Genomic DNA, 20,882 nt, shown 5'->3' with positions numbered 1-20,882 from the left:
GAATGTGGGAAAAATCGGAGATCTCGGGCCATTTTATAGTCGCCTGAATCAGTGAGGAGTAATCCTCTACTTCGTAGCACACGGGATCTCCATGAGCTTTACATAACCTCGCGATAACAACGGACGTGGAGGAAATTGATTGGCTACACAAACCAAAACCATCGTAGTGTGCGATGTACTGGAACATTTAATATTGTAATTAAAAAGGTTATTGTACTTGATTAAATTCCAAGTGGCGTTTATTTAGATACCAATTGAGTTAATCTAATGGCACAGTGCATGTACCTATTCCTTTAAAAGGAAGGGACACAATAAATTTTAATAAATTTAATATTTGGTCCTTCCTTTCTCAAGTAATTTTAAGTCCACACCATTTCGTTTAGTTATTTACATTTTAAAGACCATTTGGGCCCATTTTTGCAAATATTAGAGACAAAGAAATTGAAAATGAACAGACAAAAAAAGATAAATTTTTTATATTTGGTCCTTCCTTTCTCTAGTAATTTCAAATTCACCACATTTATTTAGTTATTTGCATTTTAAAGACCATTTGGCTCCATTTTTACTAATATTCGAGAAATATGTTGGAAATTGAAACGAGCAGATAAAGATGAAGTTTTGATAAGACGAAGGAAGAAAAGTGTCAATTATCTTCTCGATGAAGATATTAAGAGAGAAAAGACAGCAAATTGCAATCATATTATATATAAATGCGACACATAATATGACGAGTCGAGGTCGAAAGGTAGGTGATTAAATATGTGGGTCCTAATGGGGTGAAAATAGGATTTAGAGAAAGTTGGGGGAAAAAAAGAAATAAGATGCACAAAATCTAGGCTCCTCTTGTCTGACAGTCAGATATCCAAGTACAGTGAAGGGGAGGGTGGGTGTATTGGTAATTTAGCGAAATATTTGAGGGCAAAAAGGACAATTCAGTAAAGCATCATAATTTCTCTGGAAATTCAAAGGGGTCCACAGGGGGGAAAGAAATTAATATTCGGAATATTATGATATTTGTTTTTAGAAAAAGGGAAGAAATTATTATTCTTGCTGACTAGACATCGGCCCCACTGTCCAATCAGAAGCCGACAGCAACAACGAAGCATGAAACTCTTGGCACGATATACGAGGTCATTGTCCACTTCTCTGCCCGTGTCTCTTGGGCAGCCTTACAAGTTTGCCCGTCACACGTGTGCCGGAAACCGCAGCACCAGAACCCACGACCGAGCTATGTGGCGGCTGATTAAGGACATTAAATTAATAAACAGATTTTAAATATTATTCTTGGTATTTATGGCTGTTTTTTTTTAAGTTTAATTTTAGTTTAGTGAAAAAAAAAAACATTTTAAATGTCGTATAATTAAAATATCAAAATAGATTATTTCAAAATATGGATATAAATTTTTAATACTTGTTAGTATTTTATATTTAAAATTAAAACTTTTTATCTACGTAATGATATTCATATAAAAAAATATTTTAAAAAATTTGTGCATTTTAAATGTATCATGCATATAATAACAACCTTAATTTTTAATAAAAAAATTAGGTCGTAACAGTTGATATCAAAATGGTACTGCTTGTGGTTTATGGACGAACCACCACGGAAGTATGGTGATGCGCATACGACACTCAAGTAAATGAGGGTTATATGAATGAACCTATACCCATTCGAACTCGAGCCATCCTGAGTAGATGACTTATAAATAGACTACAGTCCCTCCTGGAATTAGATCGGAGTGATGTGGCAGTGCCACGCAAGAAAGTAAGGTGGGCCCCACGTCTAATTTGGGGTCTAGTTGAACGTCGGGATGACGTGGGATGGACAGAGTGGTGGTGGAAGCCAACTCGTAATGGCGAAGTAATCCAGATGTCAATATCGAGGCCAACTTGATTCCGTTATTTAGTGCGAAAATAAATAAATAAATGAAGATATTTAAATTAATAATTTCTGTATATAAAAATAAAAACATTTGATAAATAAAATATTTGTTTTTAGACATTAGAAGCATGGAAATTTAGATTGGCACATGGCCCACTTGAGTTATTATTTTTATTAATTTAATTATTGTGATATATTTCAATATGGGCAATTATAGTATGAAATTTTTCTATACTATATAATATTATTGAATTTTATAAATTATCATATTACAATTATTTATTCCTTCGATTAATTTTGAAGACTTTTCTTTTTTTTTTCTTCATAATTATTTTTTTTCTCCCATGTTCTTGGAATCTATTTTTCCTGTGTTTCTCTATAATTTTCTGTGTTTTTATATGTCCGGCCATCCGAGCTTCAAATGATCCATTAAATAGGTGCAGGTAGAGCTTCAAATTAGACTTAACTTATGGTTGAACCTCCCTGATCTCGTCAGATTTCACCTAAATAATAACCGATTGTAAAAAATTAAAACAAGATCTTAAGGGTGTTTCCGAGTTTAAACCTCTCATAGCCTTGTTTACTTGATAGATGTCTAATTTTGTGAGATTTTTTATAAGAATGTGGAAACATCTCTTTAACAGATGCGTTTTAAAACTGTGAGACTGATGGTGATACGTAATGAGCTTAACAATATCTAAAAATTGTGTCGAACAAAATCCTTTTCGTAGTTGATATTGTTCTATTTATATTTATATATTTAACGAGATTGTGATATCCCACATGGTTGGGGAGGAGAACAAATCACCATTTACAAGGGTGGAAACCTTCCCCTAGAAGACGCGTTTTAAAGCGTTGAGGGGAAGCTCGAGAGGGAAAGCCCAAAGAGGACAATATCTGCTACCATTGGATCTGTGCTGCTACATAAATTCTACTTTCATCGATAAAAATGAAAATTTTTTAATTTCCATATTAGTGTGGATGGAACATTAGACTCTTACTCATAATTAGTATGGTCAACATTTCTGCACATGAACCCATCGAATCCCAAAGCCTCTGGCCGAGGCCCATTGCATTTGAAGATGCCATCTCGAGGATCCACCACACCTTCGTTTGAAAATGTATTTCCAGTTTTGGTCCGCTTTAACCTGTTATGTATTGTCGTCAGCCTTGCCGAGGTTAAAATATCTATGGTATGGAGAAGTTTCTACTTATAAGGAATGTTTCGTTTCTCTCTTAATGACACACCACCCAATTTCTAGTTGTAACGCTTCAAGCCCACCGCTAGCACATATTGTCCACTTTGGCACGTTACATAGTGTCGTCAACCTCATGGTTTTATAATGCTCCTTCTAGGGAGAGTTTCCATATACTTATAAGGAATGTTTCGTTCCCTTCTACAATCAATGTGAGATCTCACAATTACACAATCCACTCCTTAGCTATGATATCATTCGTAACAGTCTAAGTTCACCCTTAACAGATATTGTCGACTTTTGGTGCATGACATACCACTAGCTACCAATGCATGGAGCCTTGAGTATATGTTGGGAGTTTGCTTTCGCTAGTACTGCCACAGAGGAATTGTGATCGATCGCCATTCACAATAGGTCGAGTTGGGTCAAGTCGAAACTTTTTAAAAATTCAATCAAATATAATTTGAAGAAAATTCATAAACCAAAAAAATTTCTTAATATACATGTCTTATTTTAAAATTACTTTAAAATCTTGATTTAAATATTGCTTAATATAGTAAATAAATAAATACATACTTAAATTAACAAGGCAAAAGGAAAAAGAAAAAAAAAATTAAAAGTTTCTTCAGAGTCAACGATGAAAAATGAAAATTTAATTAATTATGTTTTAAAAATTAATTAATGATAAAATTTGACTCATGAGACTTAGTTTAGAAATTACAAAAGTCAAACTTAGATGTCTCGTGTCACGGTCATAGTTGTTCAAGGCGTGTTGCCAATGGCCACATGGTAGTTCTCTCGGTCTTGATTGTCCTGGACATGTTGTCCATGGTTGCATGTATGTTCCAAACCTCTGTTACGTGCTTTCGGTCTTGATTGTCCTGGACATGTTGTTCATGGTTGCATGTATGTTCCAAACCTCTGTTGCTTTCATTCTAGATAAGCCTTTGTCATTTCATGTTGGGTCAATACAGGGTGTATGAACGTTCACCAAAACCATGTCTACACACGCCAGGCCTAAAATGCCCAAAAATGTATATAGGAGGATATAACTAATTGTCACTTCTTCGTACCCTGAGTTATATGTTATTTAAGCCGTGATATTTCTTAATTTACTTCTAATCATATAATGTTGTTTTCTTCAATTCTTCAAACCGCTTTAAAATGTACTTTCCTCGCACACGTTTTCTAGACCTTTTCTTGAAACGTGACTTGAGGTCCGAACCTACGCCCATGTTATCCACGATGTCCAAATTTCTCACGGCTAACTTGTTCGCTTGGTTAGAACAAGTGTCGCACAATCACCGTCTCGTTATTGCAAGAGTGCGATTGTGACATCTATCATATGAATTTTATTATCTTAGGTTATGAATTTGACTAAACTTTATAAACTCACACATTTTAATCTCAATAATTACACATTTATTATTTGTTTTCTTGATACAAGAAATGATAAGGGTTGACGGTGTTGCATTTACAAAGCTAGAGGTCTTTATAGGGAGCATTCACGTATACAAAATATATATATATATATATATATATATATATATATATATATATATATATATATATATATATATATATTATAGTTTATAATAGAAAAATATATATTTCTTTTTATATGTAAAAATTGTGAGGGCTACGCTCTTCGTCTCATCTTTAACCTCGTTTATCTAACAGAGATTAATATATTTCCAAATTAGAATTCTTGTATAATTTAAGGTAGGTCTTCGGTAAATAAGTATCAGTAACAAGTAAATGGGCTTTTATATTTACCTTTTCCATATTAAAATACGTTTTTATTGTTTATATAATATCAATGATATGAACTAAAAAATATTTATATTAAAAATAGTAATCAATCGGTCAACAAATTAATTTTTAAGCTAAATATATGTTTTAGTCAATTTATAAGTGACTGTATATTACTGTGACCATGACCATAACCAGTTGAGATATATTTATATTTTAAATTTGATCTATAGTTAAAAAAATTTATGTGACAATTCATTAATATTTTCTATATGTTTGATTAAAAAAAAAAAAAAAAAAAATATATATATATATATATATATATATATATATATATATATATATATATATATATATATATATATATAATAATTAAAAAAAAAGTCAATACGATTATAATTTAGAGTTAAGAAATTATAGATATTAAAATTTTAAAATTATACTCATCAAATTGTAGCTTAATATTATTAAAAAAGAACAATAACAATTAAAACTTTTATATTAATTTTTATATGCATCAAATCAAATTTTAATTTACCTAATGTTATAATTTTTAGGTTAAATTAATCAAATACCCTTAAAATTTGTATTTTATCTTAAAAAAAATTATTATTATCGAATATTTTAAAAAAACATCCATAAAAATTTAAAACAACATTAATGTCATTAACCTTTATTAAAAAAAAGTTCTAAAAAAATTTTAGAATGAAAATTATTTATCGACCCTGATATATTATTTCCATTTTTATTTAGAAGTTTATTAGTAATTCAGAAAAGTTTAAGTATTATTTTTGAAACACTATTTTGGTTCTTAAAAAGAAAAAAAAGTCTAACCTTAAATTTATTTATTTTTTTAACTTTAGGGTATTTTTTATATTTGGTTTTTAAAGTTTTAGGCTATTGTTAAAATTTAAAGAGTATTTATTAATCAAAATTTAAATTTAAATTTAAAGGTATTTTTATTAATTTATTTTAATTTTTCCATATTCAAATTTCGCTACATCACCCGCGAAAAATATCTATAAACTCACTAATTTTCATAAAATTAATTTTTTTTCTAAAATTAATTTTGATTAATGTATAAATTAACTATTAAATAAACTTGTGGAAATTCATAAAATTCAGTTGTAATATTGCTCATACGACAATATTTACCCTTGTAACAATTATCTAAAATTTACAGTATAATTTGATAAAATGAAGAATTAAAAATAAAAAATTTTAATTCACGTTTTTTTTTTTAATCTTTAAAATTGTAAAATTAAAATTTAAGTTTAATACAACCAAATTCGTAATTTTCATAAAAGGGGAAAAAATTGAAAGATAAAAAACGGTGGCAGCGTCTTCTCGATCTTAGGGTGAGGCGGCAAGAGGAATTAGGGCAAGGGAAGAAAGGGCTATTATCGTAATTATGCATAGAAATGAAGGGGTAAATTTGTAAATTACTATAGAAGCGGCACGACGGTCTCATAGAAACCCTAGACGCACATAGCGGCTATAAATATGTAATAAATCTCTTCGCTTATTCCTCGCTGCTTGCTCCTGCGTAAGATTTAGGCTGCTTCTTTCTTCTGATTTCTCCTCAAATTCTTGTGGGTAAGCATTTCTTTCTCCATGTTTTTCGTTGATTATGCTTCATGTTCATAGCACTTGTATGATTTTCTTTGAATTTCTATGCGATTTAAGTCTTCAGTATGTCATTTCTGTTCCTCGATTAGGTTTAGTATGCTTGTTTGGCTGATTTGTCTTAGATCTATGAGTTTTATAGAGAAATCTTTCGCTCTTTTTGGATCTTGATATAGCATTGAGTTGATTTGTTTATTGCTAACTTGGACGGTGTCTGGCGGTCGTTGAATTATTGTAGCATGCCTAGTTTTTGTTCTGATTTGTATCTGTTCATAGATGTTAGCTAGTACCGCGAAATCAGATGTTAAGTTTGTTGTTTCATTGGGTATTCGGAATCTTTTCGCTTCTTTTCATATTTTGTAGAGTACTTTTGTTGTTTACAGGGCTTGGCTGTTCTTGTGTACTCTGGTGCATAAATTTATATGCTTAGCTTTAGGGCTTTTGGAGATTTATCTTTCATGATTCCTTTCTTGGATGGAGTTTGTACATGATATTTATGAACATTGTTTATTTAATCTGTGTTCTTTAAAACCCTCTGGTTATGTTGTATGTTTGTAGATCGGTAGGAATTGTACTTATTTTCTTTGTATATTTTGCAGTTCCATTTGATTAGTATCAGATGGGTAAGGAAAAGATTCACATCAACATCGTGGTCATTGGTCATGTCGACTCTGGTAAGTCGACCACCACTGGTCACCTTATCTACAAGCTTGGAGGAATTGACAAGCGTGTGATCGAGAGGTTCGAGAAGGAAGCTGCTGAGATGAACAAAAGGTCATTCAAGTATGCTTGGGTGCTCGACAAACTTAAGGCAGAGCGTGAACGTGGTATTACCATTGACATTGCTCTGTGGAAGTTTGAGACCACCAAGTATTACTGCACAGTCATTGATGCTCCCGGACATCGTGACTTTATCAAGAACATGATTACTGGAACCTCACAGGCTGATTGTGCCGTCCTCATCATTGACTCGACCACTGGTGGTTTTGAAGCTGGTATTTCCAAGGATGGTCAGACCCGTGAGCACGCTCTCCTTGCTTTCACCCTTGGTGTCAAGCAAATGATCTGCTGCTGTAACAAGGTTGTTACTTACTCGTGTTTTTTTGTATTTCGTTTTTATTTTACATGGTTCAATTTCTTATCTGCACTTTATAGTTGCTAGCGTAAATTGATTAATCAACTTGTGGAACAATAAATGCTCAACCCATAATGTATATAATATTATCTGAATGTGGATCAGTCGTAGTGAAGATACAATGTGGCTGGTAAGATGTGTGTCCACTATTGTATACAGGAAGTTCTGCTTTCCTGAGGAGAGAATGACCATTGGGTGTTTGCTTCAGACCCTAATCTGGTTTGTTCTTTTCAAATAATCGAAGGGTGTATCATATCCACATATGACTCTCTTTATGTCAATTTGCAACTCTGTATGTCATCTGCAGTCTTAATTGTATATTGCTTATTGTTCATCCTTCTAGGGTAGATGGCTATTCAATTATTGTCAATTAGTCAATGCAAATGGAATTTCCTAACTCTATTTTCCTTTATCGTTTGTCCCTGTAGATGGATGCCACCACCCCCAAATACTCAAAGGCAAGGTATGATGAAATCGTGAAGGAAGTGTCGTCTTACCTCAAGAAGGTTGGATACAATCCAGACAAAATCCCCTTCGTGCCCATCTCTGGTTTCGAGGGTGACAACATGATTGAGAGGTCCACCAACCTTGACTGGTACAAGGGACCAACACTTCTTGAGGCTCTTGACTTGATCCAGGAGCCCAAGAGGCCCTCAGACAAGCCCCTCCGTCTCCCACTTCAGGACGTTTACAAGATTGGTGGTATTGGAACTGTCCCTGTCGGTCGTGTTGAGACTGGTGTCCTCAAGCCTGGTATGGTTGTCACCTTCGGACCAACTGGACTGACCACTGAAGTTAAGTCCGTTGAAATGCACCACGAGTCTCTCCCAGAGGCCTTGCCTGGTGACAATGTTGGATTCAACGTGAAGAACGTTGCAGTCAAGGATCTCAAGCGTGGTTTCGTTGCCTCAAACTCCAAGGATGACCCTGCCAAGGAGGCTGCCAACTTCACATCTCAGGTTATCATCATGAACCACCCTGGCCAAATCGGTAATGGTTATGCCCCAGTCCTTGATTGCCACACCTCCCACATTGCTGTTAAGTTCGCCGAGATCCTCACCAAGATCGATCGTCGATCTGGTAAGGAACTCGAGAAGGAGCCCAAGTTCTTGAAGAACGGTGATGCTGGTATGGTTAAGATGATTCCCACCAAGCCCATGGTTGTGGAGACCTTCTCTTCATACCCACCTTTGGGTCGTTTTGCTGTTCGTGACATGCGTCAAACTGTTGCTGTTGGTGTGATCAAGAGCGTGGAGAAGAAGGACCCAACGGGAGCCAAGGTGACCAAGTCCGCTGTGAAGAAGAAATAAGCCAACCAACAACAATGAAACGAACTTGCATTTTGTGTCGAAGACAGAACATTTTAGTTTGCAAAACATGAGAAAGACTTTTGGGTTGATGCTAGTTGCGAGTGGCTTTTACTTTGTGTTAGAGCGGCTCTTGACTCGTAGCAGTTTTTCATTTATTTTTAGTTTTATCTGTCTGGTTTTGTGTTGTTAATTTTTAGACATTTACATCGTTGGATACTGTTGAGAGTTTAAAAGCTTTTTAATTACAAGTCAATTTCCCTTATCCATATTTTTATTATTATTTTTCCCTACATTTAAGTGGTTTTTTTTAGCGATGCTTAGATTCGAGGGTTAGCTGTTTTTTGAAAAATAAAGTGAAATTTCTTTATGATCACAGTTTAATAGCATCGTTTATGGTAACATCTTAGGGTTTTTCCCCACAAAGTAGTAGTTTTGGTCTGAACTTTATTTGAAGAAAGTGAACGTACAAAAGGATTGAAAACGAAAGCCAAGGAAGCAGATGACTGTATAGGGCTAAGTTTTCTAATTTAAATAAAATCCCTATTTTGCAAAACAAATGCAACATAAATATGCACTCAACTCAGATCATTAACTATTGCGTCCCTTCTACCAAAGCTTTTATTTATACACAACTCTAAAGCTAAGCTGGTAACTCAAGCTTCACGTTGTTCTTCCAGCTGAGAGACATCAGTTAAAAAGGAGCAAATCATCCAAGGATTGAGGACATATATATATATCATCAACACTCAGCATCATATCATTAAGTTGTAGAATTTACCTTACGATATAGTAGTAGAAGAAATCCACATACAGCAACGTTTGCACGAAACCAGCTATCCAAGCTGCAACAGCGAATTCGTTTGACCATTAGTAGCTAATTCAGTTCATTGGTAATGACTGCCTGTGTGTGTGTTGTGGTGTGTGAGTGTGGGCGCGAGGGAGGGAGGGACATACTTGTCCAACGAACGAATCTTGGCTCGGTGAAGTAGCGGTAGACCCAATTCAATATGTACAATGCACGGTACGAGCTGAAAAGATCAGGAAATAGACGTGATGAATGTATGTTCAAAGGCTTAAGTTTAAATGAAAACGAGAACGGATTCAAGCTTTTGATCCAAATGCCTCTCGTACCAAATACTTGTATCTTCGAATGGATTTAAATGGATCAACTAACTTTTGATGAATCGAATTCAGAAAAGTTCGTCAAGAAAACAAAAATCGAGGTATAAACAACCAACCAAAATCAGAAAGCTTTCGAAAAACCGTCCTAAAAAATCTAGATGCTTACCCTGACAAAGTGACCAAGCCAACACAAAAGCTTGTATGAAGGAGAAAGAACAAGACTCTAATTCAAACTAAGCATTCATTTGGTATGAGAACTTTCACAACATAATCTGCAGATAAATTAGACATTAAGCTTAAACGTGTCTCGAAACACGAGGTAAAAGACAAAAACACAATGCACCTTCAATGGAACATAATATCCTGGCATCGAATCCCTCAATATCATATGCAATTTAGCATCAAAATGTAATGTACATGACAAGATATTGAGCGAAGGCTTTACCCGAGAAGGAAGACGTATTGTCCTGTTAAGTTGTCGATATTCCTTGTCCTTTGTAGCAACACCAATTGAGGAAGAATGGCAACAGCTTCGAGAAATAGAGAAAACGTCCACATAACCTACCCATTTCCATTCATTAACATAGAACATCAGCAGAAAATGATGCAAAGCTACATCTATAATGTGTTGCACTAACTCATCTTCCTCTGATGAACTCCATTCTAAGTTGTGATATGATCCAATGCAAGAGGAATAAGATATGTACCTCTTTAAACGTAAACTTATGATTAAAAACCAGTGCCAACAGTAGACAAGGCAACACAATATATTGATTGCGAAATGTGTCCTGGTCCTTGTCGTATGATCGACGCACGACTTTGTGTTGTCGCATGTACCAAACAATGGAGAGAGAACTCCCCAGGAATATTAATTTCATTATAGAATTGTATATTGATGAAAATCCGTCAAATATGTCCAAATATCGGGTAATGAAAACCAGGGCGTAAAGTTCTTGAGTCCTCAAAGAAATGCCTGCAGGATCAATACAAAGATTCAGACATGTTAATGCTAGTAGACATGGCAGCTCCAGTCAGAAGAGAGTTCAAACATATAGAACCACCAAGACATGTTTTATGATGAAACAATCAAAAGCGAAGTGACCCACATTTCACAAATTTATAATCCTTTTTTTCCCTACAAATATGCGTTCGGGTCCCAACTAGCGTACTCTTATCTTCGTTAAGCTCATGGATAACTATTTGATTGACCCTACGACATTCGTTTGTCCTCTTTGGACTTTCCCTTCCGGACTTTCCCTCAAGGTTTTTAAAACGCGTCTGCTAGGGAGAGGTTTCCACACTTTTATAAAGAATGCTTCGTTCTCCTCTCCAACTGATGTGAGATCTTACAATTCACCCTCCTTCGGGGCCAGCGTCCTCGCTAACACTCGTTCCTCTCTCCAACCGATGTGTGATCTTACAATCCACCCCCTTTGAGGTCTAGCCTCCTCGCTGGCACTTGTTCCCCTCTCCAACCGATGTGAAATCTTACAATCCACTCCCCTTCGGGGCCCAGCGTCCTGACCGGCACTCGTTCCCTTCTTCAACCAATGTGGGATCTTACAATCCACCCCCTTCGGGGCCTAGCGTCCTCGTTGACACTCGTTCCCCTCTCTAACCGATGTGCGATCTTACAATCCACCCCCTTCGGGGCCTAGCGTCCTCGTTGACACTCGTTCCCCTCTCTAACCGATGTGCGATCTTACAATCCACCCCCTTCAGGGCCTAGCGTCCTCGTTGACACTCGTTCTCCTCTCCAACCAATATGGGGTCTTACAATCCACCCCCTTCGGTGCCTAGCGTCCTCATTGACACTCGTTCCCCTCTCCAACCGATGTAGGATCTTACAATCCACCCCCTTCGAGGCCTAGCGTCCTCGTTGACACTCGTAACCCTCTCCGATCGATGTGATCACATAGGTAGGTTTCAGATACTTGGACTTTCAGTTAAACATCAGGCTTAAATTGAGACCTAACTTACCGTTCTGTAATTGGAATCAAATTACCTAAAGAAGAGGAAAATCAAGAACAAACCAAAGCGAAACCCCCCTCCAAACGAAACATTCGTCAAATTCTACCCTCATTCAACGAAATGAGAATCAACAAATCATCATATTCGACGAAATCAACAATTCAGGACAGAGTTCACAAAGTTCACAAGCGGCAAAACAATGCCAAAAGCTAAAACTAAACAAACAACAAAGAAAATCAGAGAAAGAAATCGAACCTGCACAAGACTTGATAGTATGAATTTTGAGGAGCAAAACCAAAATGCTAGCCAAATGAGTCATATCCCCAGCCAATCTGAAGATATTCATCTTCTTCAACTTCTAAATTTCCCGCTACGAAAATTCTGACGTCGGAAGATCGATCTCGCAAATTCCCCGAGCCCTAATTGATTATCAAACAAAAAGAAATACAGAAATCTTCGTATTTTAAAATGAAACTTACCCGAAGAGAATTGCACTCGTTTTTCATATACGATTCGGATTCAGGCCTCTGTTTTCCGGCCGTCGTATCAATATTTTGCTGTTTAGAAGATGAAATCGAATAAAACCATTATAAAATAATGAATTTATCTAAAAATTTAGTGGATAAATCTTTAATTTTTTAAGGTTAAATTACTATTTTATTTTCAAAAAAACATCACATTTATTCATCTTCGTCTTTGGATCATTTACCTAATAATTAATATCGATATGAACAAATATTTAACTTATACTTTCGTTCGAGTTTCAAGTTTTCAAATAAAACCGAGCTTCTGTTGGAGTAGTTTTCCATGAAATAGATTCAGAACTTGTGATGTCCCACGTTGGTTGGGGAGGAGTACAAATCGCCCTTTACAAGGGTGTGGAAACCTACCTCTAGTAGACGCGTTTTAAACCCTTGAGGGGAAGCCCAAAGAGAACAATATCTACTAGCGGTGGATCTGGACCGTTACAAATGGTATCAGAGCCAGACATCGAACGATGTATCAGCCTTCTCGCTGTTCTCCGAAGGGGGGTAGACACGAGGCGATGTGCCAGTAAGGACGCTGGGCCCTGAAGGGGGGTGGATTTGGTGGCGGTCCCACATCGATTAAATGAAGGAGTGCCAGCGAGGACGCTGGGCCCCGAAGGGGGTAAACACAAGGCGATGTGCCAGTAAGGACGCTGGGCCTCAAAGGGGGGTGAATTTGGTGACGGTCCCACATCGATTAAAGGAATGAGTGCTAGCGAGGACGCTGGGCCCCGAAGGGGGTGGATTGTGATGTCCCACATTGGTTGGGGAGGAGAACAAATCGCCATTTATAAGGGTGTGAAAACCTTCCTCTAGCGTACGCATTTTAAAGCCTTGAGGGGAAGCCCAAAGATGACAATATCTGCTAGCGGTAGATCTGGGCCGTTACAGAACTAAACATCCGATGTTAATAAGGTATAAATTGAATCGTTTAACTGAACACGTAAAACCCCGTTTAAAAGAAAGTGGGAGATTTGTGAAGGCTTAGCTAAACCGGCTCTATAACGTCCAAATAAAATATACATTTGATCAATCTCTTAAGCCTCACCAGTTTCTAACAAAATTGAGTAAACCGTCTCCCATAAATTCAATGTTAGACATTGCTCTACATATTGTTTACGAAGCGAGTGTGATAGCAATCGACAACAATATCAAGATCAAGAGTTTAGAGGTCGTAAGACTCGAAGAGGCTTTCGAGTTGGTAGATGTCGGGTTGTATACTGGGTTTAGTCCATTCGTGTCATCGGTACCACCGTTGTTGAAGCTTGGCGTGGTGGTGGTTGTGGTTGGTGTTGTTATTGTCGGGCTAGTGTTTCCTGGAGGGCTCGGTGTGATTGCTCCTCCTGCAGTACTGGAAAATCATCATAAATGATCTTTAGAACAACTCAATACATCGATTCATTCTTATTCTCGATGAACGTTTTCTTTGAATAAGACAAATTTGAAAAGAAATGTCGGACAAGTTCTTACGACAAGATGATATCAAAGAATTGATTCTTTAGGGACAACCCAACATCACTCAATCTATAATTCTTATTCTTTTTTTTTTAATAAAAAATAATATTTAAAAAATCGAATATTTATTAACATAAATTAATGTCTAATTAAACTCTAAATTTTTAATTTTAGATCGAATATAAAATAAATATTAATTAAATATAAAATTAAAAACGGTCTAACTTTTATTTTATGTGAAATTAAAATTTTAAAAAATTAATAGATATTTTTTTAATGATAAAAAAAACTAAAATTGTAATTTAAATATATATTTTTTCTATTTAATTATTTTCAGACTTTGCTCGGACAAGTTTAATTTAAGTCAATACTATTCTTGACCAGCCTTCTAGATTCTCAAAACGCAGCGTTTTAGTCAAAAAGCTAATTTAAAATTATAAAAGTAAATCCATGCTATTCTAACCGTTGGATCTCACCGCCACCTGGGCCCCAGCGTGACTGATCCAACCGTCTCTAATTAAGATGAGGCCCACTAAAAATACTTTGGACAAGAAATAAAATATTCGATTTTTAAAATATTATATATATATATATATATTTCACCCTATTTAAATTATTAAGAATTCGTTTTAATTTAGTTTTAAAAAAAATATCTAATATATTTTTAAATTTTGAATTTTAAATTTTATATCTAAATAAAAATTAAATGTTCGACCCCATTTAATATTCTTTTTAGGATTCTACTTTTTATGTAAAAAAAAAAAAATATTAAACTCAAAATTATAATTTCATTTATCATTTAAACAATATTAAAATTTATAAAAATTAAAAGAATTATTATACATTTTTTAAAATTTAGGGGCACTAAAATTTTAATTTAAGTTCAAGATTTTTATAATGAAACCCTCCATTATAATTTTATTTTTTAATTATATTTTAAAGAAATGTTTAAAATTTAAAAATAAAGAAAATAAAATATTCTCCAAACCCATTTACTTGAACATGAAGAAATCTCCAGCAATAATTAGAATAAAATAAAGGGTAGTTTTTGTAATGCATATTTTAAATAAATTATAATAATATAAATAAATAAATAAAACCTAATATTTCATTTTAAAAATTGAAAAAAAAATTAGCATTACCTGATTGAAGATGGATAAACACAAGATCCATAACCTGCACAAAACAAACAATGTCACATAATTAAACCTAAAGTTTAACCTTAAATTAATCAAAATAAACATTATTTTATATATATATATATATATATATATATATATATTTTTTTTTTGTTAGAATTAAAAAAAAAATCTAATTTCCATAAAAAAAAAAAAAAAAGAAATAGAAGGGGACGGACTGGGGTTGGAGTGGGCGATGGTGGCGGAGCCGGCGAAGTTACAGGAGCCAGGAGCCATGGCCTTGCGCTGGAAGAAGCTGTTGAAGGCGTAGGAGGCGTGGGCCTGGATGGTGTTGGGGAGGAAGCATAGGCCGTTCGGCAGAATAGGAGTGCAATCGGCGCCGGTGGCGCAGGCATAGTTCAGCGCCGTCTGTAGCGCCTCGTCGCTGACGTCGCTGCGAGCCACGCACCAATACTCGCTGGAAACGGCGGAGGTGGTGGTGGTGGTTCCGATGAGAAGGAGGAGGAAGGAGTGGTAGAGAAAAAGCGTGGCCATTGGGGAAGAGGGCAGAAAGAAGGGTTCGGGACAGAATGTCTTCTTGGAGGAAAGACAAGACACTGACAACTGTACTTTCATCCTTTTTCAATTGTTGTTGTCTACCTTAGAGATGTCCGAGAATTAAGTCTCATATATATTTTTCTCCTCGTCTTTGTGGTTTTGTCGGACCTTTGGCGAGGTTTGTCTTCGTCAATCAAACATCGTTTGTGCAGAATCCAAGCTAGTTTAACCCTACACACCATCTGCGCGTGCATTTTCAATCGTCTACGACACATCCGACTTGCCTCTACACCAAGCCAAGTCATTCAGCTCGACCTTACCTCTGTTCGGTCCAAGGTCTCTCAATGCAACGTCGCATCTCATCTTGTCATCTCGATCCCCATCGACATGTTCCATATGTCTTGACGCCATCTCGAGTCTCGAAATGTCGTCGGCCATCACAACTCGTTCAATCATGCCATCGAGATCGGGCCCGCGTGTCGCTTATCTCATCGGGACATCCCGGACATCTAGGGAATCCAATCCTTGTCAATTCTCTTTGTAGAATCCACGCCCCGATCCCCACTAAAATAATATGGAAAATTGCTGGGGATGGGGACGTGGAAGGCTTCCCCGTAGACATCTCTACTCTAAGCTAAGTCCTTTGAATGTAATATTGCATCTCATCTAATTCCCAACAACATGGCGTACATTTCATGATGTCATCCCAAATTTTGGAATGTTATTGACATTTGGTGGTCACTCACACGGCTTATCCAGCACAACCCATGAGTCAACTTTATCGTCCGAGTATCTCGGACAACCATATATTCAGGTAAGACACCTAATATAGTTGTCAAGAAAAATTTAAATAAAACAAAAAAGAAAAAGAAAAAAAAAACCGTTTTCATCCCTTTGTATGGTTTTAAAATGTTAGATAGTAAAAAGACTTTTACGGTCAAAATTTTAACTAATTAACAAAAAGTAATTATTCAACTTTGCAAAATTTACTAACTAATTAACCAAAAGTAATTATTTTTATATGCACTAATTTCAAAGGAAATTTAAGTGCAACAAAAAAAAAAAAAAAAAGAAGAAAGAAAGATCATTAAATAAATTTCATTGAAACTCATAAATTTGAATTTCATTCGAATTTAGTGACGTTTAAAATAAAACTGTAATATTTATTTAAATTTAAATTCTATGTAAAAAAAAAAAAAAAATAAATAATACAAGATTAGCCGAAATATTCTCTGAACCAAATATAAATAGGCGTTGTATAATCTCGGGTTCCTCTGTTCTTCTATGCCCGCGGTTGACTCTCTATTGTAGAGATAGTTTCTCTGGCTGCCAATCTCTATCAGTTTCATAAATTTTATCAGCCACTTCCAACTTCAACAAATGACTCATATCCTTCTCAATCTTTATTTAATTCCTCGTTTTCTGATGCTGTTTTCTTGTTTTTTGAGTTCGGATCTCTACGAATTGAGGATTTTTAGGTGTTTCAATTAATTGATTTTGGAGATTTTTCTTCTTTCAAGTTTGTTTGCCTTGACTCAGATCTCTACGCGGAAATCAGAGGGAGAAGGACCGAGAGAGGGCTCAGGCTCGTAACCCTGGCAAGGGCAAATCCAAGGATGATGGTTTGACCCACGAGCAGCGCCGTGAAAGGTTCGTTTATCTTATTTCTTCCAGTTTCATTATTATGTGTTTATTTGATTGATTGATTGATTGATTTTTCTTCTTCTTATGGTTAGGGATGCGAAGGCTCTACAGGAGAAGGCGGCGAAGAAGGCGGCTCAGGCATCAGGGGGAGATAATTCGTCCGGAGGTAAAAGTAGCAATAAAAAGTAAATCGCCGTGAACTATGTCGATTTTTAACTTTGTTCTTGTTGGAACGCTGAGATCTCGTGGATTTCTTAAGACTGTTTGATATTGGAGAAACAACCTCTGTATGTCTAAATGATGTGAATGGATATGTATTATGCGGTCAACGTTAATTGGAGAAAACTCTCTTGATATGTTGTGTTGAGCTGATTATGTTGTTAATGCTTGATTTCCTGGAGATTGGATCTAGATGAGAAGTTTCTCAATTATGATCTGATCTAAAACAGATCTTCATGAACAAAAGAAATGAAATCTTATGGTTCTATCATTTGACTTCTTTAGTTACAATTTTCATTAGAATGATAAATCCTTCTGTTCCTTTGCATTAACACAAGACAAAATTACAAAAGGAGATTTCTATTGTTAATAATTTAGTTGTTGGCTCCTAGAGATGAGGCACTGAAATGGGCCAGATCCCACGTCTCCTCCCCTCTTGTTCCTTTCCAACTGTGTGTCCAGAATATAGCCGACAAAATGACTAGCCATTTTACCACACTTCAGGTTCTAAATCCTATGCTTATACTTACTGACCAAAATCCTTTGCCACAATGTTTCAGCCTCTAAAGGGGTACCCCTTCACAATTCATTGGTCGAAACGTACAAAATTCTTGTGTGATAAAATTCCTATGCTCAACTTGCAACTCACATCTTTTTGGAAATGACCTCCCACTAAATCAAATGAGAACCACCCCATTCATCTTCAGGTACTCTTTGCCAACAAAAAACCTCTCATAATATGCTCCAACTTATGGAAAATTGAGGATCAAATACTAAAGAAATGAAGAAACTAAATTAGAATCCCATCAAAGAAACATTGGATCAAAAAGAGTGCCCCTGTAACAAAAAAAACCTAGAAAAAAATGTCTTGTCTGAGTAAATAAATGTTGTTCAACCCATTGAATCTTGGAACAAATAAGATGTCAGTCCTCAGATTATGACTGAATGGAAGGCCTAGATATAGACTTAGGCAGGCAAGAGATCTCACACCCTACCAAATAAGCCCACCTGGCTAGTTTACCTTGACCACATACTTTCCCAACTACGTTACAGTTTTGTGTGTTGGTTTAAAAACCTGAAATGAATTCAAAGACCAGTAAGATATGTTTGAGGTTAAAGAAGGCAATCCTCCATTAAGCTGAAGAAGATAGCCTCATTAGAAATGTGAAGATGGGTAGCATGAACACTTTCTTTTCCTCCATAGAATATCTTTTACGTCTTATACCCTAGGAAACAATCTTGCCAAGGACAAATATTAACAACCAAAAGGTGAAGGAATGGATATAAAGGATCCTCAACCTAATGTTCCTGGAAGCAAACTTCGCCTTTAGGTTTACCAAGGACAAGAAAAGAGAAATTCATCAATCTTAATCAATTCCTTACATAGATTATCCACTTGGAACCAAAACCCTTTTTCCTCAATCTTATGAAAAAAACTTAGGGAACGGTGCTAGGCAAGAACATCCACGATTACTTGAATAAGCAGTCTAGTTACATTTACAATGATATTCATCTAAAGATGTACATAACAGCATTAACAGATACTAGCCTTCTGGTGTTCTGTTTGAAAGTCATACTTTATCTCCTTGTCTCCATTCATCTTGGAATTGTTTTGCAATAATTTTTCCTCACGAATCTTTCCTCTTACTCTTTGTCTATATCCTTGTTTTTCAAACACCATTATGAAGGAAAGGAATGTAGAATTAGAGTCCTACCTTTACTTTCAGCTTCAGATGTTTCCTCACGAATCTTTCTTCTCATTCTTTGTCTATATCATTGTTTTTCAAACGCCATTATGAAGGAAAGGAATGTAGAATTAGAGTCCTACCCTTACTTTCAGCTTCTGATGTGCTGGGAAAGTAGCATGTAGCAAGTTTTGGCTAGTAGTAACCCAATTAAAAAGGGAATGGGAGGAGATAGCATTGTCTAATGAACGACGTAATAGTTTTCCCAACCGAAACGGTACCAAACTGTTAACAGTGTCAAGGTGGGTGAAATCATAGGCTACTAGTGTTTTCAATCCTATGTCAGTGTCCTCATTGCCAACACTGCTTAAATGCAATGTTTGGATGATTATGCATCCATGTACGGTTTATGTGCTATTATGTAGCAACTTCTAGGATGTGCTCATGGGCTAAAGTTCTATTAGTCATGATTATTGGCAGTGGTTGGGTCAATTTAAACTGTTTTATTTTGGACTAGGGTCCTTTTTCTGTAGTTAGATTTAGACTCCTTTGTTCACACTTGTTTTTTGTATGCTCTTGACTCTTGAGCGTGGTTATCTAAAAAACTGTACCATCATGTGTCAAGCTTTAACAGACAGCTATGAAGTTAAGAAGTGAGTGTCTGGATAAAATATCTGCTTAGACTGAAGGAGATGCTTGTGGCAAGCCCTTAGAGAATATATTCCTGACATAGGAAAAGGGCAAGTCCTGAAATGAATTTAGGAAATATCGTTTGGTTTGTGGGAATTTGTGAGATATTGGTATAATTTTGTATAGAAATAGAGAGATTGAGAAGAGAAAGGAACATGGAACGGTCCAAGCCCACCGCTTTCCCTTTCAAAAAGGGAAAGTCCAATGAGGACAATATCGCTAGCGGTGAGCTTGGGTGGTTACAAATGATATCAGAGCCAGACACTGGGTGATGTGCCAGCGAGGAGGCTGAGCCTTGAAGGGGGGGTGTACACAAGGCAGTGTGTTAGCAAGAACGTTGGGCCCCGTGGGAGAGTGGATTATGAGATCCCACATCGATTGAGGAGGAGAACGAAACATTCTTTATAAGGGTGTGGAAACCTCTCTCTAGCCGACAAATTCCAATTTATTTGTCCTTAGATTTACAAGTTCTCCAATTTTAAAGAACTTAATATTCTGAGAATACGAAACTTGAGTATTCCTAATCGCCACACCACCTGTGATTCCCCATTGATTACCCTATTGGGTTGGTCCTGTTGGTGGTGGGGTTAGAGGGGCTCTTGAGTGAGAATTTAGTTCAAGATCTTGAATTCATTTGTCAAATCAAATAATTTAGATTTCTATTAAATCAAGGAAGTTGGAGAGCAGTCGAAGTTATAGATCGGTGTAACACATGCATGTCATAGTAATATTTCATATTTTTGCTCTCGATACTTTAATTTTAATAGTCTTTTATATCTTACAAATTTCACTATATGCTCTTATCTATTTTATTATTGTTATTTATGGAACGTCTTTTTCAATGACAGAGATGTCATTGAAAAAAAAAAATCATAGAAATCGAAGCATATTATCATTGCATTTAAAAATAACATTAGTTCGAACCGTTTGGTCTTTTGCTTTTCAATCAAAAGAATGCTTTAAGATTGAGCTTACATTCTTATTTTTATTAA

General features: G+C 35.8%; 4 protein-coding genes across 5 annotated transcripts; 2 read left to right on the top strand and 2 right to left on the bottom strand.

Moving 5' to 3' along the window:
• The first annotated feature begins 6,271 nt into the window (after positions 1-6,271).
• On the top strand, positions 6,272-9,163 carry LOC111778365 (elongation factor 1-alpha). The gene is made up of 3 exons (XM_023658143.2): positions 6,272-6,426; positions 7,056-7,537; positions 8,020-9,163. Exons 2-3 carry the CDS (start codon positions 7,076-7,078, stop codon positions 8,899-8,901), a joined length of 1,344 nt encoding a protein of 447 aa, XP_023513911.1. The 5' UTR covers positions 6,272-6,426; positions 7,056-7,075; the 3' UTR covers positions 8,902-9,163.
• Positions 9,164-9,375: 212 nt separating this feature from the next.
• Positions 9,376-12,585, bottom strand: LOC111778366 (ER lumen protein-retaining receptor). Of its 2 annotated transcripts, XM_023658146.2 has the most exons (7): positions 12,474-12,585; positions 12,250-12,375; positions 10,731-10,996; positions 10,469-10,584; positions 9,856-9,929; positions 9,680-9,743; positions 9,376-9,578 (listed from the first exon to the last, which is right to left on the bottom strand). In XM_023658146.2, exons 2-7 carry the CDS (start codon positions 12,338-12,340, stop codon positions 9,542-9,544), a joined length of 648 nt encoding a protein of 215 aa, XP_023513914.1. In that variant the 5' UTR covers positions 12,341-12,375; positions 12,474-12,585; the 3' UTR covers positions 9,376-9,541. The 2 variants fall into 2 exon arrangements, with proteins under 2 accessions (XP_023513914.1, XP_023513912.1); XM_023658144.2 differs by having other exon boundaries at positions 12,250-12,574.
• An 890-nt stretch (positions 12,586-13,475) lies between these two features.
• LOC111779098 (uncharacterized) lies at positions 13,476-15,761 on the bottom strand. The gene is made up of 3 exons (XM_023659164.2): positions 15,334-15,761; positions 15,119-15,152; positions 13,476-13,872 (listed from the first exon to the last, which is right to left on the bottom strand). The coding sequence occupies exons 1-3, from the start codon at positions 15,728-15,730 to the stop codon at positions 13,638-13,640; spliced, it is 666 nt and encodes a 221-aa protein (XP_023514932.2). The 5' UTR covers positions 15,731-15,761; the 3' UTR covers positions 13,476-13,637.
• Positions 15,762-16,879: 1,118 nt separating this feature from the next.
• On the top strand, positions 16,880-17,663 carry LOC111779365 (uncharacterized). Its single transcript, XM_087118895.1, has 3 exons — positions 16,880-17,039; positions 17,200-17,302; positions 17,389-17,663. Exons 1-3 carry the CDS (start codon positions 17,033-17,035, stop codon positions 17,483-17,485), a joined length of 207 nt encoding a protein of 68 aa, XP_086975021.1. The 5' UTR covers positions 16,880-17,032; the 3' UTR covers positions 17,486-17,663.
• Positions 17,664-20,882: the final 3,219 nt, after the last annotated feature.

The sequence above is a fragment of the Cucurbita pepo genome, chromosome 17 (assembly GCF_057944985.1).
Source record: "Cucurbita pepo subsp. pepo isolate OVF chromosome 17, ASM5794498v1, whole genome shotgun sequence".
NCBI classification, from domain to species: Eukaryota; Viridiplantae; Streptophyta; class Magnoliopsida; order Cucurbitales; family Cucurbitaceae; genus Cucurbita; species Cucurbita pepo.
Note: the sequence above shows the minus strand (reverse complement) of the source record. Positions and strands in the feature narration are given on the sequence as shown.